The 25,254-nt window shown below is 54.4% G+C and overlaps 2 protein-coding genes across 7 annotated transcripts in view; both read right to left on the bottom strand.

The window, feature by feature from the left end:
- The window catches only part of GRM2 (glutamate metabotropic receptor 2), a 69,212-nt gene extending 49,322 nt beyond the window's left edge, over positions 1-19,890 (bottom strand). For 2 of the 4 annotated variants that reach the window (XM_049640571.1, XM_049640572.1), the window contains exons 1-5: positions 14,790-19,890; positions 11,578-12,415; positions 8,984-10,059; positions 6,944-7,124; positions 184-444 (exon numbers count right to left, since the gene is read on the bottom strand). In XM_049640571.1, the coding sequence (XP_049496528.1) occupies positions 374-444; positions 6,944-7,124; positions 8,984-10,059; positions 11,578-12,415; positions 14,790-15,239 (2,616 nt within the window). In that variant the 5' untranslated portion in view covers positions 15,240-19,890 and the 3' untranslated portion in view covers positions 184-373. Of the gene's footprint in view, positions 1-183; positions 445-6,002; positions 6,715-6,943; positions 7,820-8,983; positions 10,060-11,577; positions 12,416-14,789 lie in introns of those variants that run through there. The other 2 variants (XM_049640570.1, XM_049640573.1) reach the window with 2 other exon arrangements.
- A 92-nt stretch (positions 19,891-19,982) lies between these two features.
- TEX264 (testis expressed 264, ER-phagy receptor) overlaps positions 19,983-25,254 on the bottom strand; it is a 30,837-nt gene continuing 25,565 nt past the window's right edge. For all 3 annotated transcript variants that reach the window (XM_049640574.1, XM_049640576.1, XM_049640577.1), the window contains 2 exons: positions 24,016-24,184; positions 19,983-20,577 (listed from right to left, as the gene is read on the bottom strand). In XM_049640574.1, the coding sequence (XP_049496531.1) occupies positions 20,285-20,577; positions 24,016-24,184 (462 nt within the window). In that variant the 3' untranslated portion in view covers positions 19,983-20,284. The remainder of the gene's footprint in view (positions 20,578-24,015; positions 24,185-25,254) is intronic.

The following is a 25,254-nucleotide window of genomic DNA, read 5'->3' as shown; positions in this document are numbered from 1 at the left end:
TGTGTGTGTGTGTGTGTGTGTGTGTGTGTGTGTGTGTGTGTGTGTGTGTTTTTAATTAAAAAAAGAGGAGCCTGTTGGGTGGAAAACTGGTGGCCGAGGACACGGAGGGCAAGGAGAGACGGAAGGAAGGGCCAGGGCGCTCCAGACTGGTAGGTGGCGGGTTTAAGAAGCAAGCCGACTTACAGGCTGGTCCAGGCTTGTCTTTGACCCTGCAGGATCTGAGGCCTTAGCCCCGTTCAGAAGTTCTCAGCGCCACGTTGCTCTCTCCAGGCCTCCCGCTTGAAAATGGCTCCCGCAGTCGGATGGCGGCTGCGCGCATTCCATAGACAGGGGAGGGGCGAGGAGCCCCTGAGGCCCGGATCCAGCTTGTGGCTCAGCAGCCAGCGGCCACGTGCCCCAGGCCGCTTCCTGCAACAGCGCGTAAGCGGTATCCTGGGTGGGATCCTGGAACAGAAAAAGGGTATTAGGGGGAAACTAGGAAATCTGAATCAGCTATGAATTTTTAGTTAATAAGAAGGTACCACTGTTTCCCCATTAATTGTAACATGTACTATTTGTTACTAATTTACTAATGTAAACTAATAATAGAGGAATCTGGGTGTGGGGCCTGTGGGAACTCTCTGTATTGTCTCTCACGATTTTCTTATAAAGCAAACACTTTTAAAATTTAAACTATATAAAAATGAAATAATATGAAGTTGTAACTTTTTAAAAAAAGAGCACGGACCCCCCAAATACTAAAACCAGTTCATTTTTATTCAAGTACAAAGTCAAGAGGAAAATATCTCCATCACTAATCTGGGTGATAGTTTAAAGGTGTGTTCACTTTGTGAAAAAAATGCATTGAGATCTACCTCTATGAATTGTATACATTTTTCAATAAAACTTTTATTTCATGTCTGTATAATGGGTATATTAATAAAATGCACCTAACATGACTACTGGATTAAATGAAACAAGCTAAGTACAATATGTACTCTTATACACTTCTATACACACACAGTCCAGAGCACAGTAAATGCTCAATAAATGTATATTATTTTAATTAAAAGGATAAAAAAATTGTCATAGCAAAAAGGGGAAGTAATCATTAGAGACAAAGGGATGTTTTAATTAAGATGAGTTACATTAAAGGGGCGCCTGGATAGCTCAGTTGGTTAAGTGTCTGACTTCGGCTCAGGTCATGATCTCACAGTTTGTGGGTTTGAGCCCCAAGTCAGGCTCTCTGCTGTCAGCACAGAGCCTGCTTTGGATCCTCTGTCCTTCCCCCTCTCTCTCTGTCCCTCCTCTGCTCGTGCTCTCTCCCTCTCTCAAAAATAAATAAAACATTAAAAAAATATATATGAGTTACATTAAAATTTGGTAAAATAAGCTAATAAGACAAAATCTTCATAATAACATTCATGGAAAATGGGGGGGAAAGGACATTGTCAAATATAAAAGAAGTCAGAATATGGGGACCACAAGCCTTCCATGAAAAAGAAAAACTACTTAATAAAATTCCAACAATTAAAAGTGACATCAAGGGGCACCTGGGTGGCTCAGTCGGTTGGGTGTCCGACTTTGGCTCAGGTCCTGATCTTGTGGTGGGTGGGTTTGAGCCCCAGTCCGGCTCTGTGCTGAGCCTGGGGCCTGCTTCAGATTCTGTGTCTCCCTCTCTCTCTGCCCCTCCCCCTCTTGTACTCTGTCTCTCCCTCAAAAATAAACATTTTAAAAAAATTAAAAAAAAAAAAGTGACATCAAAAGTTGGAACTCAAGGGGGCACCTGGGTGGCCCAGTTGGTTAAGCATCTGACTCTTGATTTCTGCTCAGGTCATGGTCTCACAGTTGTGAGACAGAGCCCTGTGTGGGGCTCCTTAATGGCAGCTCAGAGCCCACTTGGGATCCTCTCTCTCTCCCTCTCACCCTCTCTTTCTCTGTCCCTCCCCTGCTTGTGCTCTCTCTCTCTCTCTCTCTCAAAATAAATAAATAAACTTAAAAAAAAAAAAAGTTTGAACTCAGGAATGAGGAAGCGGAAGAGGAAGGCAGCAACCTGTGGATGCCTTGGATAAACAATGAATATGAAATAACTAAGTAAATTACTGTTACCAAACAATTTAGACGAGATAAAACTGGACAGTGTAAAACTACTAGCTAATGCTAATGTTCTCAATTTCTCAACAAGGGATCAGTCAATATGGCCTATAAGGAAAATGTGGTTAATAAAAACATAATGATGCTGAAAGACCGCCAGAGTGAGTTTCAGATGTTGTGACCAAGAGGCTGTCCCAGCACCCAGTTTATTTTGCCCAGAGAAAGGACTCATTACAGGGAGCTCAGCATCCCAGGGCTTCCATGCCGCCATACCTGAGGGATGAGAACCAACGTGAATGCAGAGATGGGAGGGCCAGGTGTGGCATGGCTGAAATACAAACACCATGTGAGCCACCTGGAACCTGTGGGCGTCTGCCTCAGTGCGACAGTGCACAGTGACAACTTAGACAACAATTCCTGGGACAGGTGCAGTGTACGTGGTGGAGGGCCCACTGTCCTTTCCTTCATGGGGTGACGTTGGCCACAGGTCAGACTCACCTCAGATTCCCTGAGACTAGCCAAATGTATACCTCTAAAGGTCACTCTCTCTTTTCTTCAACCTACTGTGATTTTTCAGGGGGAACATATCTTGTGTGGTGAAGAAATGTCTGTGAAGTTCAAGAATTTCTTCAGTTTTACTTTCAGATTCATTTTCTTCAATTAGAATCAAGTAAAATTAAATCCTCACTAAGAAAATAGACATATGGCATGATCCCATTTTTATGAAAGTATTTCTATCCCTCCTTCTATCTGTAAAAAATGCATGGAAATATGTCTAGGATGCTGCACCAGAAATGTTAATGATGGTTATATTTGAATCATGCAACTGGAACTAATACTTTTTTTTTTTTAATTTTTCCACAATGCTTAAACTGTTTATAGGGAGCGTATATTGTTTCCACAGAAAGAATAAAGTGATTTTTCTTTAAAAAACAAACAAACAAACAAATAAACAAACCTGCCTTCTTGATGAGAGCCCTTGGGGTTTAAAGCTTCCATGTTTTACTTTCTCCCTCCTCTGGCTGCCCGCCACCCCCCTTCCCCCCTCCACTGTCTTCCTCCCAGTTTCCTCCATTTCTCTCCTCCCTCCCTTTGCACCCTCCAGCTTTTCACTTCCCTTTAGCCCCCCACCTCCTTCCCCTGTTTTTCCCAGATCTAGCCCCTCCCCCCCTGACTGAGGACACCCCATCTTTAGTGCTCAATGGCCTGTTGGCCCATGGGTGGGGAGGCCAGGCTCCTTTCCTTTCCTGCAGGAAGTTGGGGTGGGGACATTTTCAGAGGGTTTTGAGATCCTCAGTGACCCCTCCTTTCCCCTCTACCTCTCCTGACCCCGGAACCCAAGGGAGGAGGCAAGAGCAGCCAGGGTGGGGTGGGGATAATGGAGAAAGAACTCTGTATGAATGTAGCCATGGGGCAAGTCTCCCCACAGGACCCAGGGGATGTGGAACAGCTTGAATCATTTCCCCAGCTCTGTGTCCTCCCCTCAGCTCTATTTTTTTTTTTTTTTTGTCCCCAACACCTTTGCTCAATACATCACCAGCTTCTTGGATTTCAATATTCTTTCTATCTCAAGGGCCTCCTCTGGAAAGGGCCCTCTCTCCCTGATCCCATGACAGGACTGGGGGAGCCGTGAAAAGAGTGGCTTTGACCATGCCACAGGGACTCCTGCTTGAGAGAGAGAGAGAGAGTCAGGCCCACCCAGACAGGCTGCTGTAGCTTGCCCAGGACCAGTGCAAGGGACAGGTGAAAGGGTGGCAGAAGGGCAGGGTGGAGCTGTGGGCAAAGCCACAGGACAGCTGCCCAAGCAAAGCAGACTGCTGGTTACACTGAAGGACAGTCAATTCCCTATGGCTGGAGAGAACCCCAAATGTTTGGCATCTCAGCTGTCAGGCCCCAGAAAGGGCAGGGCTCTCCTTGGAGGACTCCAAGTCTCACATAAGCAGGGCCAGCCCAGCAGGGACCCCTGGGCCCCCACCTGGTTCCGGCACCAGGGCTTTGTGGGACATGGATGTGGTACTGAGCAGGGACAGCAGGGACATAAGCCTAGGACGGTCAGGACCAGGGGGAGGGCGGGGGCAGGGGCAGCTGGAAGGGCCTGGTCCGAGCAACATGTGAGAGTTGAGGAGTGAAATCCAGCAGATTCTCTGCCCACAACAGTGTGGGCGTGGAGAAGGCAAGGCAGAGGTGGTGGTGGAAGGATCTGTGTGGGCAGATGTGAGGACTGGCCCTCAGGAACTCTTCATCCACCTTCTGCCCCCAGGTGATGGGTGACAGGGACAGAAGGTGATTCTTCACTGAATATTCCTTGTACCTCCTTAGTTATGAGCCATTTTAATAACTACTTTTAACAAACTATTATTATTATTATATTAAAATTTTTTTAATGTTTATTTATTTTTGAGACAGAAAGAGACAGGGCATGAACGGGGGAGGGTCAGAGAGAGAGAGGGAGACACAGAATCTGAAGCAGGCTTCAGGCTCTGAGCTGTCAGCACAGAGCCCAACGCGGGGCTTGAACTCACGAACCGCAAGATCATGACCTGAGCCGAAGTTGGACGCTTAACCGACTGAGCCACCCAGGCACCCCTATTATTACATTTTAAAGTAAATAGCTGAAGCCATGGAAAGGAGGGTTGCTCCCCCCGGTGCAAAACATCAGAGCACATCTTGGCCTGTCCAGAAGCTGGGAAGGTGGGCAAATGCTTCCTGGGTCCAGTTTTGCAGGAAGATCCAGAAAAGGCCACACTGGAAGCACAGATCAGCACCACAGGTCCCATGGGATACAGTGCCCCGGTGCTCAGCCACTGGGGGCTGCACCCAGGCCTGGGTCATTCAAGACCAGGGATCCTGAAAAGAGACACCCCAGTAGTCTTGCCAAAATTAGCAAATGAAAATACAGGATGCCCAGTTAAATTTGAATGTCAGATAAACAACAGAATGTTTAGTATAATTATGTCTCAAATATAGCATGGGACATACTTATACTAAAAATTTATTCATTGTTTATATGCCGTTCAAATGTAACTAGGCATTTGTATGTTATGTGGCACTCCTACACTTCAGATATTGGCTGGAGAGGAAGAGCCACTCCTGCAATTGTTGTTTTGTTTTGTTTTCTGTTTATATTTTTAAAATTGTTAACACAAATTTCCACAGCCTTGCTAGCCTGTAACTGCAAATGAATTAACTTAAAAACAACCAATGTCCCTGGCCTGCCCATCTCCCAACACAAGACCTTGTCCCTCTGAGACTCCGCAGTGCCGGGGCACCCCAGAAGGTGCCAGGTTCTGCTCCTGTTTGAGTTCTGTGCCCACTGCCCCCCTACGCCACAGGAGGGCAGCGGTTGCCTGGCTGAGCGCTGTGCCTGAAACCCTGCCTCTGCGCCCTCTGCTGGTGAGCCCCAGATGGCAAGTGCGGGGGTGGGAGGATGCCCTAGGGCCCCGGGCCCCACGACCCAGGCAGTTGGGGGAGAGCTCCTCCGAGACTGGAGGAGGCCCCTTCTTCCACCTCTCACAGTCTGACAGCAGATGACCTCTCTAACTGCCCAGGCTCTGTCCTTCCTGCTTCATCTCCTCCCTCCACACCAGCTTTCTGGCTCTGTACACGGTACCTGAACAGGCAATGTTCAGCTGTGTCTCCTCTTGGTTCCCTCCATACCAAGGCTCAGCCTGGCTTTGTGCTAACCAGTAGCTCTTCCGAGTGCCAGGCAGGCCAGCTGTGGAAAAGCCCACAGTTACGGGTCACAGTCGGCCGCCCCTCCTGCCCTACCGCCCACACCATCCGGGTCCTCCCTTGCGCTGTCAGAGGAGCCTGAGTCCCTTGAAGCCCCCTGCTCTCGTCCCAGTAGATCCCCCCTGCTCTGCGGGGGATCCTTTTCAGAGAGGATGGCTTTTTCATCTTCTGTCTCCCCAACCAAGCAGGACTGGGTCTGTCTTGCTGGCTGCCAGATCCTAGCATCCGGCACAGAGCAGGCACAGATCAGAGTCAACAAATACTATGGAAAGGAAGGTTGGGCGGCTGTGGAGGGCATGAGGGGTCTCCCTGGGTCAAAGGCAACGAGTGATTTTTTTTTAAAATAAAGACACTTTATTTACAGGTAATACAAAATAAACCACAGGACAAACTACTATGCACGGGGAGGGATGGCCCCCACAATAACCCCCCTCCCCATCCCAGAATAACTTATGTAAAAAATTAAAAAGGCCCTAGAAGGAGGGAAGGGTGGGGCTGGAAGCACCTTTGCTGATTGGGGATTGGGGCCGGTGGTCCTCGGCCATCCTGTTCCAGGGCAGAGTAGACCCTGGCTTGCTCCCTTCTGAGTCCTGCCTGGGCCTAGCAAGGAGGGGACACACTGCGAGGACAGTTGGTGGCTGCTGCAGAGGCTCCCGGGCCAAGGACCCTGACTTCTGACTCTGAAGGGTTGGAATAAGTAGGTAGGTAAGTGGCTGCGGGGGCGGGCATGGGGTTGGGGTTATTGCAATGCTCCAGCTGACTTCCTCCTGGCCCTGGATGTGGGGGTGCACCGGATTCCAGGGAGCAGCTGTGTGGGGGCAGGAATGTGGGGTCTTCAAAGCGACGATGTTGTTGAATCTACCACCTCACGGCCGTTGCAAACGGTGGGGACAAACTGGGAGCCAGACCCTAGGAAAGGAAGTCAGAGATTGGGGCCAACCCTCAGGTCCTTCACAGAGGCAGGCAGCAGGGCAAGCAGGAGTGTGGAGGGAAGTTTCCCGCCTTCACCCCTCCCTCTCCTATCCAGCCTCATCTAAGGATCTCTCCACCTCCAGCCAAGGAATCCCAGCAACCCAAGGAGTGGTCCCCATGTTGAGGAGCTGAGGCAGAGAGCGGGCTGCTTAGGGTGAATGCTGACCTTGGCCGAGGCTGGAGCTGGCCCTGGTGGCGGCGCTGCTGAAGCGGCTGGTGGGTGCACGATGGCTAACCACGTTCTTCTGTGGCTGGAAAAGGATGATGTGCAGCTTGGGCGCAAAGAGACAGCCGAGCACCACAGAGCCGCTGAGGCTGACCGACACGCACATGGTGGTGGTCTGCACCTGGGATGGGTAAAGTCAAGGATGAGTCTGGCCCCATGACCCCTGTCAGGCTGCAGGGGTAGGGAGTAGGGGAGATGGTAAGCATCCAACACTGGGTCTTGGTCCATTTGCCAAGCCCCAAAGGATTTCTAGGGAGGTGGGCACAGTCCCAGTGTCAGCCCGTGAACCACCTTCCCAGGGAGATCAAAGTTCCAGCTGAGGGGGGTGAACATGCAGGGTTGCAGGAATGTATGTGTGCATCGGAGTGTGTCTGCCAGTGTGTGTATAAGTGTGTATCTGCATGCATATGCGTGCAGGTATGTGTGTGTGCATGAGTGTGTGTGTGTGCATGTGTGCATGTGTGGATACTGCGTGTGTGTGTGTCCAGGTTAGTCCTTAGCCAACTATGATTGGCATGCAAATGCAAATCATATGCAAATGCAGGCTGAGTCAGAGCAGATTCCCTCCCCAGCCCTGGCCTCCACCAACCAGGCAGGTGGCCCAGCAGGTGCAACAACAGCCAAACCCAGCCGCCCTGGCCCCCAGCACTGCCCACCATACCTCTGTCCTGGGGGAAAGGGCCTTTGCAGGGGCTCTTGTCTCGATTTTCCTGCTCCTTTAATTGTTAAGATTGTCAGTTCAGACCCTGCTCTACACTCCCAAGCTGAGTGACCTTAGGCAAGGGATTGAACCTCCCTGAGTCTCCGTTTCTTCGTCTGTAAAATGGGGAGAGCCACGGAGTTTACTCCAGAGTCGTGAGGATTCAACAAGATGATCCTCTTACTGTCTAGAGGACAGCTCATCTGTCACCTCTGCAGAGAGGCATTCCCTGACCACCCCCATTTAAAGCAGCCATGGCCCCCTAGAAGGTGAGGAGACCTATGAGACACTCAGTGCCAGTTGGAACTTTGCTTGGAAGCCACCAACTGGGGTACAGTTTCCACCTGCTTAAAACTCCCTCAACCCTATCCCCTAGATCTCCTACTGCTCTGTGCTTCAGCTTCTCTGCCTTTCCTGCTTTCATCTCTCAACCCCAGAGCTGCACAACTCCAGGGGCACTGTGCTACACTGCAAGGCTCCAAGAGGCATCAGAGCATGGTACCCTCTGAGGCCATGTGGCCTGATAGCCCACCATTCCCATTCCCACTTTCCACCCTCACCTCTGCCTATCTTGCACCATTTGTGCCTCCCCTCCTCAACAAGGGAGGTCAATGCACGCCCTCTGCTCCAATCGGCCTCTGTATTGACTGCCCTTCCCTACCTTCTCCATCCAACCTATTGAAACCTGCCTGTCTTGCAGAGCCCAGTTCAAGGACTCCTCTTCCAAGAAGCCCTCCATGATTCCCTCTCTCTCTCTCTCTCTCTCTCCACACACACACACACACACACACACACACACACCACATACACACCACACACACACCTCCCTCTTCTGTGCTCTCACTAGGACCTAAACAAGTCAACAACATTTCCTGACTTAGTTCTTTAGTTGATCCCCTGGTCACCCACCCACTAGCCCAGGAGCTACCCAAGAGCAGAAACCAAGTGTCCCCTTCTGCAGCCAACCCCTCCATGGAGCAGGGCAGAGCATCTGCCCATCTGGACATATTTCAGTCCATGCCTCTCCTCGAGCTTAGGGGGTGACATCTGAGTCCTGAAATCTCAGCTCTAACTCCTCCACCTCCTTGTCCATTGTCTTAGTCCCCACTCAACCTTCCCACCTTCCCCTGGGATCCAGTCCCAACTGGGCCACTGCAAGCTGGGTGAGCTTTCAGCCTATTGGAGCCTCAGAGTTATCAGAAGAGTAAATGAGACACCAGGAAACAAGAGGTCCAGGACCCACCCCCAACCCCACTGCCACTCTGTGGCAGGTGGCTCACCCGGTAGTCACTGGAGGTGACATAGAAGATGGGCAGGAAGGCCAGCCAGATGATGCAGGTGGTGTACATGGTAAAGCCTATGAATTTGGCCTCATTGAAGTTCTCGGGGCACTTGCGGGTTTTGAAGGCATAGAGCGTGCAGAGCGCGATGAGGAGCACGTTGTAGGCCAGTGAGCCCAGCATGCTTGCATCTCGATGGTTGCAGCGCAATGTCACCACCTCCCGCCGCTCCGGGGCTGTCTCCTTGCCGGTGCCCGGTGCCTCCACCACCAGCCAGGCAGCCACAATGAGCAGCTGGCCCGAGATAAGCGCCAGGCAGATGGCCACCTGTGAGGCAGGACTGATGAAGCGTGGCCGCTGGGCTCCCTCCCGGGCCCCACCGAAGATGCGCGCGATGCGGTTGGTCTTGGTGAGCAGAGCTGAGTAGCAGACAGAGAAGGCGGTGCCCAAACCAAGGCGCCGTAGGGTGCACACAACCGTGGATGGCTTGGCAATGAAGATGAAGGTCATGCAGTAGCAGAGGAAGACACCGCCCAGCAGGATGTAGCAGAGCTCTCGGCCTGAGGCCTTAACCACTGGGGTGGCATTGTGCCGCACAAAGACACCCAGCACGAAGAGGGTGGCCAGGGCGCCTAGGCAGGCGATGGTGACTGGTCCCACGGCCCAAGCATCACCCCAGCGGATGTACTCCTGGGGCAGCTCAAAGCAGCCAGTCAGGCTGGCGTTGGGCCAGTAGCCCAGGCCACAGTCAGCACAAGTGAACTCGTCCAGCCGGTACTCGTAAGGCTGGCAGGGGATGCAGAGCCAGCAGCAGACCTCCCCTGGCTGCACACTCTTCACCTCATTCTGGAGACAGGGCTCACTGCAGCGAGACGTGGGCAGGGGGCCGGCCAAGGGCGAGGCCCATGGGATGAGGCTGGTGTCCAGGGTCAGGCCTTCGGCCCAGTAGCCCACCTTCTGGTAGCGATAGCGCCCACTGCCTGCCCGCAGGTAGGTGAAGATGTTGTAGCGACCAATACCATCACCAAAGCGGTCGAAGCGGACTTCATTGTGTGTGTCAGCTGGGCGGAAGGGGGCTGGAATTGGGGAGGGAAGAGAAGGTTGGATTGGTGGGTAGTCTTGATGTGACCTCCACCCTCACCCTAACATGGAACCCAGACCCCGACCTGAGGCCACTCCTTGTCCTTCTGAGCCCCATCCCAACACTAAAGCTGGACTTAACCCCAGCCATTGTTCTAAATGAGAGGCTACAACAAATCTCAACTCTAAACTCCAAATAAAACCTCAACCTCAAAGCCCAGGCATCTCCACAGACCTAATGTCCACACCAACGCCCAACCATGACTCCCCAAAACCTAGCTTTATGCCTAGTCTCCAGTAACTTCCAACCCAGACCCCAGACCCTAGACCCCAACCTTATCACAACACACACTGCAGCCCTCCCCCCAGACTTAACACGGACACCCTCACACCTAAATTCAGCCTCAGGTCCAGTCCTGGTCCCACTTAATTCTCTTGATGACAAGTCAGCTCTCTCCCCTCTAGTCCTAATACTCACATCAGTGCTAGCTGAACCCCAACTTTAGATGCGCTCATCACGCAGCTCACAAGGCACTTCTCTTCCCCATCTCCCCTCACCCGGGAACCTCACATCTCCCAGCCAGGCTCAAGAGGAAGCAGGACCCCTGTCATCCCAGGTCCCAGTTAGAAGTTGGGGTTCATACTAGCAGATGATGTGCATAAGGCTCCATATGGTGAATGATGCAGCCTGGAGTCCCTTGCAGGTTCCATGCAACCCCTGCTCCTTCAAGCCAGCCTCAAAGTCCTCAGAATCCAACTCGAGCCCTCCAATAAATCCTACCTAGCTCAGTGGGCTGAATTGAGCCTTGCTCTGATGGCAACCTCATGCACCCGAGTCCAATCCTAACCCCTCCCCTGATTCTCCCACAACTCTGAATATAAATCTCATTGGAATTATTATTCATCTTAACCCTGGGCCAGTAGGCTTTGGGGGCCCTGGCACTGCTCCCCACTCCCTCCCTCCCACTGCTCCTACAGTGATGCTTCCTGAAGCACAGTGATGATTCTGAGGCATTCATTTTTCGTAAAGCTGGAACGTTTATTAAAATAAATTTTGGTATGAAGAGACTGTGGCCACCTTGAATAGAAAAATCAAGATGAGGAATAGAATTTTCCCAGAAAATAGAGTGCCACCTGATGCTCACTCTCAACCCACCCTTATTCTGACTCCCACTGATGTTTTGCTGCCTGAGAATGGGCTCGAGGGCCCCCAGTCCCTACTCTCCGCATGATAAAGAGGCAGGAGGGAGAGAGAGAGCAAGGTTCAAATAGGAACTAGAGACCCTCAGTGCAGGACGAGGCCAGAAAGTGAAACCTCAGCCCTGGCTCCAGTTGGAGTCCCCTCTGTCTAGCCATCCTTGTCCTGGATCACATCCCAGCCCTCCCCCACCCCGGGGTGACTCCCTCACTTGCTGTAGGCTACGTTTTCTTAGTCAGGTAATGGAACCTGAAGACCCGATCCCTCTTGCCTGCTGAAGGCCAGAAAACTGCTGGACACTAGCCAGCCCCATTACCATCAAACTTGACATTGAGCACGAAGTCCTTGTAGAGGCGGCGCCCATTGACAGGCCGCATTGCATCGCAGAGGTGTGTGGTGTTGGGGCAGAGGGCTCGGTGCATGTTGTGCAGTGCATGGGCCATGGCATACACTGCGTTGACCACAAACATGATCTTGGACTCTTGCTCAAAGGGCACGGAGCGCAGCGAGTGGGCTGCACAATCTCGCCGCCGGAAGCTACAGCCAAACCTCTGCTCCCAAAACTCACGGAACCAGGGGTTCCGGCTGTTGTTCCAAGGGTCCAGGCTCTGGAAGTAGGAGGCAAAGTCGCTGATGGGATAGGAGGCCAGCTCGATAGTGATGGCGCCCTCAGCGGCCCCCTCGCTGCCGGCCACCACGCTCTCCAGGGCACCCCAGCCATCACTGGCCACCCAGGTGAAGCTGGCGTTGAGACGCCGGGTGGCCGCGAGGAGCTCGCGTGCGTCCTCGGAGCGGGTGAACAGGACAGCCACACGGGCACTGGGCTTCTGCAGTAGGGCTCGCACCACGCCTTCGAAAGCTGCGCGGCTCATGGCACGGCCCACCTTCTCCGAGGTGGCCACACAGATGTTGCGGGCACGGGCCTCCAGCTCAAAGGCTTCGATGCCTGTCTCACCATAGTCACCCTCGGATGCCACAGTGGACACATATGTCCAGTTGAAGAAGCGGAGAATCTCGGCCATGGCCTTGGCTTGGAAGAAGTCGGGGGGCACAGTGCGGGCAAAGTAGTCATAGCGGGACTTGTCGCTCAGCTTGGCACTGGTGGAGGCATAGCTGATCTGTGGAATCTGAAATAGCCGCAGGAGGTTGGCCACCTGGGGGACCAGTAGAGAGGGCCAAGATCAGAGATCAGGTCAAACTCGAAAGACAAATGTGTTCCTCACAGCTACTCGACCTTGGGATCAAGTGTCTGTGTAGTCAGCCCTGAGGTCTGCTTCTCCCCAAAGACCCATACCCTGTCTTGATGTGTCTTCCCTCTGGGGGTAGGGAGTGTTCCACTCCTTCCCAAGGGCTGGGAGAGAGAAGACCTAGGGCTGAGGCACCTGGCTCCAGAGCCACACCAGGACCCCTCTACTGTCCCCCTTCAGATGCAGAGCAGTAGCAAAAGTAGGGAAGGGAGGGCCCAAAGCTTGGGCTGGGAGAGGTTGGTACTTGGCTGCACAGGGCAGGGGGCAGGGCACTAGCTGGGATGCTCAGGGCTCTTGGGCTCTCTACCTATTTGGGGCAGGTAACCTTTCCCCAGAGTCCATCCTGATGGAATGATGGAGAAAGAAGGAAAAGGCTTCCTCAGGAAAGGAGACCCAGATCTTGGCTGCCATCGGATGGCTGAACTTGAAATAAACAAGGCTTCCTGCTTACCGCTGACCACCTGGCAGGCCATCTCCTACCCTTGGGTCCCTAGGACCTGCCCGCTAGAGTGGGAGACAGACAAGGACATGGTGGGATGGGTAGGTGAGAGCAGGACAAGGCCCAGGTTCCACACGTGGGAGGTAGGTCCTGCCTTTGCACCTGGGACACAGGCTCTTACTCTGACAGTCTCAATGCCTTCTCCTCTCGTACTTTCTGCCTCTGTGTCCCTGGGCAAGTTAGCAAACCTCCCTGAGCCTCGGTTTCTCATTCCTGCCTGATGAGGCTGCTGAGGAGGGAAAAATGAAAATGCATGTGAGGTCACAGTGCCGGGCAAAAGGAAGACAATAGGGGTTTGGGCAGGAGAGATGGGGCTGAAATGAGGAGGAATTATTAACAGGCAGGTTCAGCCTAAGATGAAGGGCTGGGCCTTGTTTTGACTCAGACAAGGAAAAAGCAGACCAATGTTGAAGTGTGGGCCCTGGTACAGGAGGCAGGCAGCTTGGGGTGGGAGGAAAGTAACTGGACTAGAGATGAATGCATGGAGCCCTAAGAACTGTGGAGAGGGTGGATGCTGGGAAAGCACCCTGGAGGCCCCTGAAAGCATCAGCAGGTGGGATGTGGCAGATGTGGGTGCCAGCACAGCCATACCTGTCCAAGTTGCTACTGGCCACCTCCAGCAGCTGGGACTAGCAGAACAGGTAACTCACTTCCTGCAGTAAGAGGATGAGGAGGCCTCCCCCATCCCAGGTCAGAAGCTGCCTCCACAGTTCAGACTCCTGCTTCATTTCTCCTGATTAAGTGTGCCAGGTCAGGGGTCCTGGCCCTGCCTCTGACTGCAGTGCCCTTAGCTGGCCTTGTAAAGGAAGCTGAAGCCCCAGCCAAGGCCCTCTGTGCAAATCCTAATCCTGATCCCAGTTCTGGCCTCATCTTCCGGCAACCTATTCTGGGCACCAGGCAGGTAAGTGTCCAGGCAAGAGGTGGGACCCAGTCAGGGAGGGGGAGGGTCCCACATGGGCTAAAGCAGCCACGCATGCCCACGGATATCAGCTGGGCCAGTCTGTGAGAAAGCAGGAGGGAGGGTCTCATTCCCTTACCTTCCCACCCCTGCAAATCCTGTCCCCCCAAAGACCCTAAGGGACCCTCCCCCCACTTCACCCATTCTGCTTCTCTTCCTCCGGGGGCCCCATCCCTGTTTCTCTTCTCTGGGATGCTCCTGGCTTCTATCTTTCACCCCTTTCTAGTCCATGGAGAGGTGATCTGACAGAGCTGGAGGCCCTTGGCTGTGAGCTCTAGGTGAATGTCTCCACTTTGCCAGTGCCTGCCACTCTTCAAGCCTCAGTTTCCTCATCTGTAAAATGGGTTAATAACAATAGCAGTTAATATTGATTATGCCTCTGACACAAGCTTTGCATGTATTACCTCATTAAATTTCCACCGCAACCTTAAGAGTGGCAAGTGTTATGAGTCCTGTTCTGTAAGGAGGAAACTGAGGCACAGAAGAGAGAAATAGCACCCAGTGTCACATAGTATGTCTGGGAGCCAGGATTCACACCTGGGGTTCTGATCCAAGAGGCCTGGCTATTAAGCTTCTTAGGACTCTTTAACATCAGCTGTGTGTGTGTATGTGATGCAAGTGGGATGTTTTCCTTATACAATTTCTAAAAGTCAGCCTGCATCATGTGACAGGGGCACTTTCTTGGTATTCTGTAAAAAGCTACTTAAAGGAAGCTCCTCGCCCCCCTTCTAATACATGGCAGCCTAGAGCCCCTGCTCAAAGGGAATTCTGGGCCCCTGCCTCTGGCCTCCCTCCCCAGTCCCCATTTGGGCAGCCCCACATACCTGAATGGAGACGTCGCTGTAGGAGCCGCCAATGACACCAGTGATGGCAGTGGGAGCATCACCGTGGGTGGCATAAGAGCCGTCGGGGCAGATGTGGCGTGAGCCATCAGCACCACGGCTAAGTGAGGCACGCACGAAGTCGAGTGCCTGCTCCAGGGCATGTGTGTCCTTGGAGCAGCTGTCGAGTATGTGCGCGCCCAGGCGCACACCCGGCAGCAGGCGTGGGTCACGGTTGATGCGGTCCAGTGCAAAAAGCATGGCCTCCAGGCGCTGGATGCCACGATGCTCATTGACAGGCCCACACTCCTCTGCCGGGCCGCCCTTCTGGTGTACCGGGAACAGCCCACCCAGGACCAGGTCCCCCTCCAGGGTCAGCACCTTCTTGGTGGGGCCCTCAGCCACAGTGCCCCATAGCAGAAGCAGTGCCAGGAGCCCAAGCAGTGATCCCATTGTCCCAAAGGGGATGGATGGGTCCAGCAGACCTGGGCCTCCAGAGGATGAGGGTAGAAGCAGCAAAGGCAAAGAAAGGAGAAAACAGGGACCAGGAAAGGACAGGCAGGAAGAGAGATAAGAAGGGGCCCAGCTCCTGCAGAGAAAGAGACAGACAGACAAACAGGGAGAGGTGGAACCCGAGAGTGGCTACCCCTTCTGACTCTGCCGTCCCCAATTCCCTCACCTAGGGACTTTCCTAGGGAGCCAGGGAGAGGTGGTATCACTGACTAAGCTGAGAAGCTCCTGAGACACCCATTGACCTGTTTCTCAGCCTTGCCTTCATCTGGGTCTTTAGATGGCCTCTGTGCCCATTCCATACTCAGCAGAGAGGGAGGGAGGCAGAGAGTAGAGGCCCAGACATAAGTTAGGAGAACTCAGCTAACACCAATCCTGCTGTGAATCAAAGAGTGTCCAAGACCTTGCACAAATCTCCCAGGACCCCAGAGTCAACACCTTTGCATCAGGAGCCAGGTTAGAGTATAAACTTAGGGGTCCAATCTCTATCTTGAATCTTGCATTCCCAGAAATGAGCCATTGTGCCTGAGAAACCACCACAGAAGAGGGAAGGAAAAATCTCCGAAGGGTAGTCTCCAACTCCTAGAGAGCCTGGAACCCAGGGTGAGCACCCAAGGGTCCTAGCCTCTAGTTCTTAAAAAGCCATCCCCAGAGCCCCTGACTGAGGATGTAATAGAGACTCTAGACCCTGGAAGTTTGACAGCAAGGTGGAGAGGTTGGCCCCAGGGAGGGAAACTGAAGTGGCCACAGGTCTTAAGTCAACAGGAAAAGTCAATGTGAGCATATGTGTGTGTCCAGGGACAGGGTCAGTTCATCTAGTCAAAATCTCAAAATTGCTCAAGGTGAGACTTTTGGGCACCTCAGCTCTGCATAGAATGCCGTTTGAGACTTTATGCCCCTGTGTTTTCTTCAGCTCAGAACCAAGCATCAGAACCATCTCAGAACCATCTCTAATCTCCTTATCCTCATCCTTTCCCTATCCTGTCCACCCTGGCCCTGGCCCTCAGGGACCCCTCCTTCCCTCTTCCACTCTGCACTTCATCATTTGTGCCCCAGCTACCCTCCCAGATGCCCACCCCACACAGGCTCTCACAATCACGCAGGCTTGGGAAGGCTAGGAGAAGGAAACTGAGGCTGAATAAGGTTAGCCACTAGTTCAAGGACCCCATGTCCTGGCACAGAGACTGGGGTTCTTCACTTTGCCCCTCAGCTCCCCAGGGTTAACCTCCCACTGGTGCCAGGGCAAGGAGACTGGGATCCTGTGGGTACCGGGAAAGCAGCAGTTCAACCAGGCAACCAGGAGAGAGAGGCAAGCATGAAGACCAACACAGATGAGGAAAGGACCCAGATGGGGGCTGAGGTCCAAACGGGTCAAAACCACAAGCCTCCCACAGGGGCGGCCAGGACCCAAATTCAGACAGGGACAATACCCTGAAGGGAGATAGAATCCCAGAGGCGGGCAGCCAGGGGGCCTGGGCAAGGAGTGATTGAGACCCGCAGGCTGACACAAAGATAGAGGCACAGACAGAAAGACAGACCAAAGGATGTAAGGAGAGGAGGAACGAAGGAGCGTGATGCAGGGCGTGCGTTCTCTGGGGAAGAAAGGCGGGACGCCTGGGGTTGTCTTCCCGCTTCCCAGAGCTCCTGGCGAGCTCTGGCTGGACGCCCCGGCCCGAGCGCCCCAGAACTCGAGGGCCCGCGGGACGCTGGGACATGGGGTCAGGCTCTATAAGGTCGGCGGCGGCCGCGGCACCACGGGCTTACCCTACCTGGCGCGCCCGACTCCGGCGCGGAGAGAAACGGAGAGGAGCCGGGGGCGCAGGGTTCCAGCTCTCGCTCACTAGCTCGCTCTCTCGGCAGCTCTGCGCTCTCCGTCCGCTCGCTCGCCCGGCCGCTTTCAATCGCGGCCCGCCCCGCCCCTGGCCCCGGCCCGCCCCCAGCCCCTCCTCCGTTCCTCCCCACTCCGGATCTCCCGCTCCCAACCCGGCCTCCGCCTCCCTCCAGACTCCTGCACCGCTCCTTGCCCTGCGCCTCCGGCTTCTGTTCTTCGCGGGGCTTTCGTCCCGGAGCTGTCCACCGCGTGGTGCTGAATCCTCGGGCGCTCCTGCTATGCGCAGGAGCAGGTGCCTGCCTATCTGCCCCCTCTACCCCGCGGTCAGACTGCATCCCACAGAGCAGCGGGCACGGGACAAGGGACACGGGGCTGGTAAGGTCACTGAGCCCCAGGAGGTGCGCACAATGTTATGGCGTTCCATCTTTGAGAGCGGAGGGGCTAGCCGTAGGGTCCAAAGGTGCCATTGGGAGATAGGTAAGGGGGCATGTGGGAGATAGGTAGAGAGCTTAGCCTGCTGCGACGAGTCTTTCCCTGTCCTCACATCCATTCTCTCCATCCACAGACTGCAGTTCAGTCCACATGCCAGGCCTGGGGTAGGGGCATATGTCTTTGGCCCCACGTGAGAGCTGGGGCCTGAGTCACTAGAGGAAGAGATGGGGGGGCGGTCAGAGGAGAATGGGGCCTCCTCTTCCTGCAGATGACCTTTAAAGCTGCTATCCGCCCCCTATACACACCCCGCCCTGACCTCCTCCCCCACCAACCTCCACTAATCCCCACCCTCATATACAAATATTTATGGCAAAGATACATCAACCTGGGGTGTGTGGGGGGTGCTACAGAGCCAATGACTAGGGTCAACTCTAAGGGACATGCTGGGGCTGGCAGGGGATCTGGGAGGGGAGGAGGGGTAGGGAGGAGGGGTGGGGAGGAGGCTCCTGAAACTGGCTGCTGCGTAGGAGGGAACAGGAGCTGGAGCCCGAGCAGAGGGAGGACAGCTCTGAGAAGATGCTCTTGACTCTTCTTCTCTCCTGCAGCAGAATGGAGAAGGACGCCCCCATGGGTAGAAGGTGGTGGATAAACTGCAGCCCCTGATTGTGCTGAAGGGTTCGGGGGAGGAGGCCCACACCCAGGTTTAGCCCTGGAGCCTGCATGAAGCATGCACACACTAGGTGCTAAGGCACACAGCATCCCTATATCTGCTCCCCTGGCACTGCCCTTTCTTCCACAGGTGTCAGCAGAGGCAAAGCTAGCTCAGACACATGCTAATGAGCCCATGCCAAGCCCAGGTCCCTCTGGCACATGCACCTACATGTGTGTTTGGCAGTTAGGGGGGAGGGGTGTCACCAAGAAAGGATAGACTTTATCCCAGGATGCAGAAACCCAGTACCCCCACTGGGTTGGAAAGAGCACGGCTGTGAAACACACACATCAAACACAAACTCCATTGCTAATGGGAGGTAGGTGAGGTGACAGCAGAATGAGGGTTCAGAGCTGTCAGACAAGGCTGGGGAGACAGATATGTTGTCTTCCAGCCCTGGCTGCTCTCATCCTCTCTGGCTGGTTCAGAGCAACTGCTGCCTGGGGTAAGTGAGTGATGAGCTGGGCCCTTGGACCAGAGGGGTTGATAGCAGCAGGGTGCTGAGGTAAGAGGACCACACAGCAATCCCTGCCCCCCTCACTAAGACAGCCTCACAAAAGACACAGGGCTTTAAACACAGCACCAGTCCCAGAGGCCCATTATGCGGCCCACAGAAGTGGCCTACACAGTCCCACTGCAGCACATGGACATGCATGTATGTTCACATGTATGTACCCAGCTATGCAGCCACCACTCCCAGCCGTGCACACAAAGACACCCAGCCTTACAGAGTTGTATATATGGACATGGCCACACACAGAGAAGTACATGCAACTATACGCACAGATGTACACACAGCCATAATACATAACTTTACATGCAGACAAACAGCTGTATATATAGACACCCCATCATATACATATAACCATACACATGGACATATCTACACATATATAACTAAACTCACAGACACAGATGCACTGACCTATAGCTTTACATGTGACACACAGAAAAGCACATAGCTTTACATGTGAACACACAATACAGCTGTATACAGACACACAGCTACACACAGATAGATGTATATGGACAAAGCCCCCACAGTGATGCTCCTAGACAGCCAGTCTCACACCTCTGTCAGTACCATCACATATAGTTAAGACACATAAAGCACAGTACCACGTGCACATAACCACATAGCCATCCACACAAATACAGCCACACCCAGCCACAATCACATCCTAATGCCTACTTGGGCACAGCTTCACCTGAGACCACCATGAACAGACCCACCTTAGTTACACACACAGAGCCAAAGGCATGTGTGCATGTGTGTGCAGTTACACACAAAGGTACACAGACACTGGCAGGCACAGCAGGGATGTCTTCACCTGCTAACTAGATACCAGCATGAGCATGGGCACACTTGAGCTACAGATACAAAGGCATCCCTTGGAAGCAAAGGCAGGCTGTGAGCTCCCCACTCCTGGGCCCCAAAGGGCACCCCATGCTTGGCCCTTACTCCCCTTGACTTGCTCTGCCTGTTTCCCAGCAGCCTGGGGAGCCTTTGGGGCTGCTGCAACGGAGAAGCAGCTGTCAACTGGAGCCAAAGAGCAGGGAGTGGAGGGCCTTCAATACCCCGCTTCCTCCTCTCACCCCAGGGTACCTTGACATATTCCCTCCTCTCCCCAGGCTAGGGGTACTTCTGCCCACCCCCAACCTATCTGCACAGGGCTCCTCAGGGTGAAACAAATACACAAATGCACAGCCCAAATCCAGGTGAAACAAGAAAATTATACGCTTTATTCTGGTTCTGGAAGCTCCAACGTGAATCTGAAAAAAGATGTCAGAGGGGCAGTAGTCCCAGGGTCTGGGTGCAGATTACAGTCCCTGGCTCCTTTGGCCCTGGGAGCCAAAAGTGTGGTAAGAAGGCTTAGCTAGAGCCCAGGGCAGTGGAAATCAGGTCCCCCTGAGGCCCCAGGCCCCACCCTGGGCCTGAGAGGTGAAGGAGGAAGAGGGCTGGAGAGTCTGCTCAGTTCCTCAGCGATTGCACCCCAGGAGAGTATGAGCCTAGGGTTACTCCTCACCCTTCTCGGGGGTACTAGGTTCCCGGGGCCACTTGGCAGCCCCTAGGAGTTCAGCCTCAGGGCTCAGCCTTGGCTCTCCCAGGGGTCCCTCGCCTTCCAGGTCCAGCTCCTCAAAAGATGAGCCACTGGCGCCCGACTCGCTATAGCTGTGCTCACTGCGGGTGTCACCATCGTCCCAGCCACGGCTGTTCACCCCAGGGGACAGTGTGGCAGCTGAAGTCTCCCGGCTGCCAGGACCAACCTCCAGGCTTACAGAACTCGTGTCACTCATCGTATCAGCTCCTGGACCAGGAAGAGGGAGTACACATTAGCTAGGACCCCCATGCCCTCCCCTCCTCCAGGGAGAGGACAGAGGCCTTATCACTTGTTCAGCAATCCAGCATACATAGTGTGCTCATGAATAATAAAGCGGGCCCTGGCTCAGGAGACTCTTGCAGCTGGCCTCTGGCCTCTGCCCTGAGCAGGGCTGCACTGACAGGGCAAAGGAAGAGAGGGTGAGGGAGGGCAGTCAGCTGTGCACTCCTCTCCCTCCCCTGAAATAGCCTCACAGCTCCCTGCTCGCCCACAAAGCCTGCTGCCCCACCCCCACCCCCCAACAGTCCATTAAGGACCACTCAGCCCTGAGGTGAGGAGCTAAGGGTAGAACAAAAAGACTCAAGTACTGTCCCCTCCTCCACCCCCCATTTCAGGCTTAGAGAAAGGTTTGTTCAAGGCCAGCTACAGACAGTGCCTACAAGGCATGAGGACAGGAGAATGGACCAGGAGGCCTACTCTCTTGTCCCCTCCCCCATGCAGGGCTCCCCAAGGAGCAGCCGTATCCAGGAAGGCAGCTGGCCTCAGCCTCTGGCCCACAGAGCCCTGATTTGAGGAGGCAGCTAGGGCAGGAGTGGGATGGAGAAGTCCTAGGAAACCAGCTGCAAGGAAGGAGGGTACTGGGATAAAGCATTTTAAAGGCTTTCTTCCCATATGCATGGGTCATCCCAGAGGAGCCCTTAAATATCTCCAACGACTGGTGATTCCTGAGCCGCAAGGCAGCAGAAGGGGACCAGGAGAGCACTCTGAGGGCAGCTGGAGAGCCCTGAGACAGGGGTGATGGTCCAGGTCCCTCCCAGTCTGTTCCTCCCACCCCTAACACATCCTCCAGGCAAGCAGACACTTCATCTGCCCTCTTCAGGAGTAACCCTTCAATTCATCTCCCCAGATCAGAGAAACTGACAACAGTTGGCAGGGGGCAAGGAGGGACAAAGAGCTCAGGCCTGCTGTGTAAGAATCCAGATTGAGAGAAGGCTGATATGTCTCCCTTCCTATGTGAGAGGGAGAGGGGCAGCTGTCAAACATCACAGAGGTGAAGGGTGGGCCAACTTCCCCAGATCCTGTCTCCATGGTGATGCAGCCCCGAGCCAGGAGCAGCTGGGGAATGCTTGGCATTTGGACTTGGCCTGGAACTTACACTGTGCCTCAGATGGGGACTAGCGTAAGGATGGGGAGACTTGGAGTCCGCTCTCCAGTCCCCTTGGCCCTGAGAAGATGTCCTTTGGGCCAACTGGCAGAGGTGAAGTGGACCCTGGAAGTGCCAGGCTTCTGGTCCAGGGCCCTCTTCTGGCTGGGCCCCAATCATGACGCCCAGAATAGAGGCATCCATGAGTGACCTTGGGTTACATCCTGAGTTATGGGTGGTTCCTTCTGACTCTGGGGCAGGACTCCAGCCTCTTAGTCACTCCTTAAATGATAATCAGTGCACCAGGGGCTGTAGGCCTGAAAAGAGCAAATGAAATGGGGCCCCCAGGCCCCATTAAACTGTCATGTTCCACCAGCCCACTTACCCAATGGCTCTCTTGGGATCTGGATATGGGAACCTGCCTGCTTAGCTGCCAGCTGCCTTCTCCTCCCTCTCCCAGCTCCTAGGCTAGGGGTGATCAGAGGAAGGAGCCCAGGGAGGCCCCTTCAGGCTGGGGCCCAGTATGCTGGGATAAGGACAGCCCCTGGGGACATTTCTGGCAAATGAGTCCAAGGCAGGGAAGTGGCATCCCTCTAAGCCTACCAAGGTCTGCACCAGAGGAAGTTCCAGAGTCTTGGGCCTGTGTCCCAGGGCACAGGAGGCCTGGCAAGGAAGAATAGCACCTAAGTCTCTAGGGCTGCTGGGGCAGGGAATGAAGCTACCACCTTCACCCCAGTCCCTCCTTCCTCCAATGCCCACAGCCAGTGCAGGGAGATCAAATATTCATTGCTTCTCTGGAGCTAAATAATACATCAATGTAATAACAGGCATAAGGCAGCTAATCATCCCCTTTCACCTCCTAGCCCAAGTGGAGGCCCCAGTAGGGAGGCAGGCAGGGGCAGGCCAAGCCCGGGGCAGCCAAGTACCCAGCACACACTGCCATGCAAATGACATGCACCTGGCAGACACATACTCAGAGTCCGCCCTGGGTGTCAGGGCAGACTCTGTCAGAGGTGGGCAGACCCCTTGGTGCCCCCACCAGGGAGTGGGCCGGCAGGCTAGTGGGGAGGACAGGCCAAGGCTCTGGGGGCATGGGAGCCACGGCTGCAGCCAGCTGCAGCAGGTGCCAAGCAGTCCTTCAACACCCCTGGCAGGCAGTGTTTGGGAGAGAAGCTGGGTGGGTGGGCCAAGGACGGGGGGCCGGGGTGGGGTGTAAGCAGCACAGGGAGGTTGAAGGAAGGTCAAGGCACTCCCCCTTCCTTTCCTGGGGACTGCCTGGGCCTGGTGACCTTGTGCCATGTCTTGTGCCCACAGTAGGGGCACTGAAGAATGTCTGCTGGGCTCCACCAGGCGGGTGGAGCAGTGCCCCATGGAGATAATTAAGTGGCAGATGAAGTTAACTGTGTTGGACACGGCCTCTAGGGAGTGGAGACTGACTCTCAGTACCCCCACCCCCTGCTACAACGTACACCACTCTAGGGTGACCTTGGCTATGGAAGACTGGCTGGGCAGACGAAATCTAAAGAGAGAGGGACAGCTGCTCTTCTCCAGCCCTGTACCACTCCCACAGGTCTTGGGCCTCCAGAATCGATTACACAAGGCTCCATGAGCATGGACAAGGGCTGGATTCCTTAGGATATTACCAGCAGGCCCCCTTGCTCCTGGGAACAGCCCAGGGTCGGAGAGGTGATGGAAGGGAGGGGGGCTGAGAGCAGGCAAACCACCAGCTGGCCTGGACTTGGGATATGAAGGCTGGCTCTGGTGGAAGGGGCAGGCACTGATCTTCTGGCTGCCCTCTGCATGCTCTCTGGCTGCTCTTCAGAAGGGAGAAAGCATCCTTCTTCTGGCTGGGTTCCATACCGGGGGACAGGAGAACAACCTGTTCCCCTCTGTACCTTCCAGATCCAGTGCCAGGCTTACTCCCTGATGAGCCCCACCCAAGTGATGCTTTTCCCAAACAGCTGCATCCACCTCCCATGAGCATCCAGCTGTCTGTGAGCTCAGTTTCCAAGGGTACTCCCTGTTGCATCTGAAGGGAATCCAGGCAGGGTCTTTGTATCTGTGTTGCCAGGGGTAACATGTGTAAATCCACATCTACATGGATCCATGTATCTGGAAACAGGCAATTCTGCATGTGGGTCCGGGGTAGGCACGTCTCCTTCCTCCACCTCTGTCAAGCTTAGCCTGGACACCCACAGTGCCAACCCAGCCATGGAGGAGTCTCCTAAACCATGCCCCACATGTCCAGGGAGAGGCTCCACAGAGGGCCCCACCATCTATACCTGTGCCATCCATCTGGGCGTCAGTGGCCTCTGTGGGCCCTCGGCTTTTCCGCTCTGTCTCCTTCACCTCAGGCACGTAGAAGTCTCCCTGCCGTGCCAGCGGGCACATGAAATAGATCTGGTCTTGCTGGTAGATCTCTAGCCGAGGGTGGGCACACAGCTTCCGCCCCTTGTTGGAAAGTGGCAAAAGGTGGAATGAGACCTATGGGGCTTCTGACCCACTTGTTCCTGAGAGGCCCTAGGAACTGTCGATTGTGCATTCCCTCCCAGGGGGCTGGCTCTGTCTCCTAACTCAATCTCCCCCAAGTGCCAAACCTCTGCTGAGGGAGGCACACACAGAGCACCCTAAGAGCAGGGCCCCATACTCCAGGAGGCAGTGGTCTAACAAACAGGAGTCCTTTGGACAACACCCTGGGGCGGGTGCTAAAAGAATCCAGGGGCCTGGAACCACTGGTCCTATCTGTATGCCTGAAACCAAAAGACTGTTCCAGAAAGCAATGGTCTCAAGGAGCCATGAAGCTTAGCGCCCCAGACTACCCCAGGGACAGGGACACCATGAACTATGGCCCCAGCCACCCAAGCCAAGCCAAGTTGTGACCTGCTAGGTTTCCCATCCCAGGATCCTCAGGCCCTGACGTCCTCTCCACCCTGGACAATGTTGACTGACCCAGAGATATCAGAAAGGAAAGGTCACTGCCCCTGACCTTTAGGCTTCCAGCTCCTGCCCTTGCAGACATGTTACTGACAAACCCTGGACAGGGGCTCCCGGCCAACTAAACCCCTCTTGCACTCCCATTCCCCTACCAGGTCAGGTCTATGCCAACCTTCAAGGCTACCAGATATGGTTGGTTCCCACCCCTTCTAGCACCTTCCCAGAGTTTCAGCCAAGGGGAAAGAGGCAGACCCTAAGCTGGAGGGGCAGGCAGGACAAGTAGAACTAGCACTGAACATCACCCCAATTCCCCAGGGAGCCGAAGTACCAGTTTATAGGGCCCCAAGTTCTGAGACAGGCACTCTACTCCCCTCTGCCTGGACACAAAACCCAAAGATCTCCCCACCCCCAGTGTGTGTGGAAGGGGGCAAAGACACATGCCAGAGTTGTACTGAGGCAGTCAGAAATACTCACAACAGGGGTCAAGCCCATTTTGCTCCCCAGCCTGCCCCCCTTTCCTGCCATGGAGTGCAATTACCCACTAAGATGACTGTGAGGCCCCTGCCCTATCACTGCTTACCCGCCAG

This window comes from Panthera uncia, chromosome A2 (genome assembly GCF_023721935.1).
Source record: "Panthera uncia isolate 11264 chromosome A2, Puncia_PCG_1.0, whole genome shotgun sequence".
Taxonomy (NCBI): domain Eukaryota; kingdom Metazoa; phylum Chordata; class Mammalia; order Carnivora; family Felidae; genus Panthera; species Panthera uncia.
This window is presented reverse-complemented; position numbering and strand designations above follow the sequence as displayed.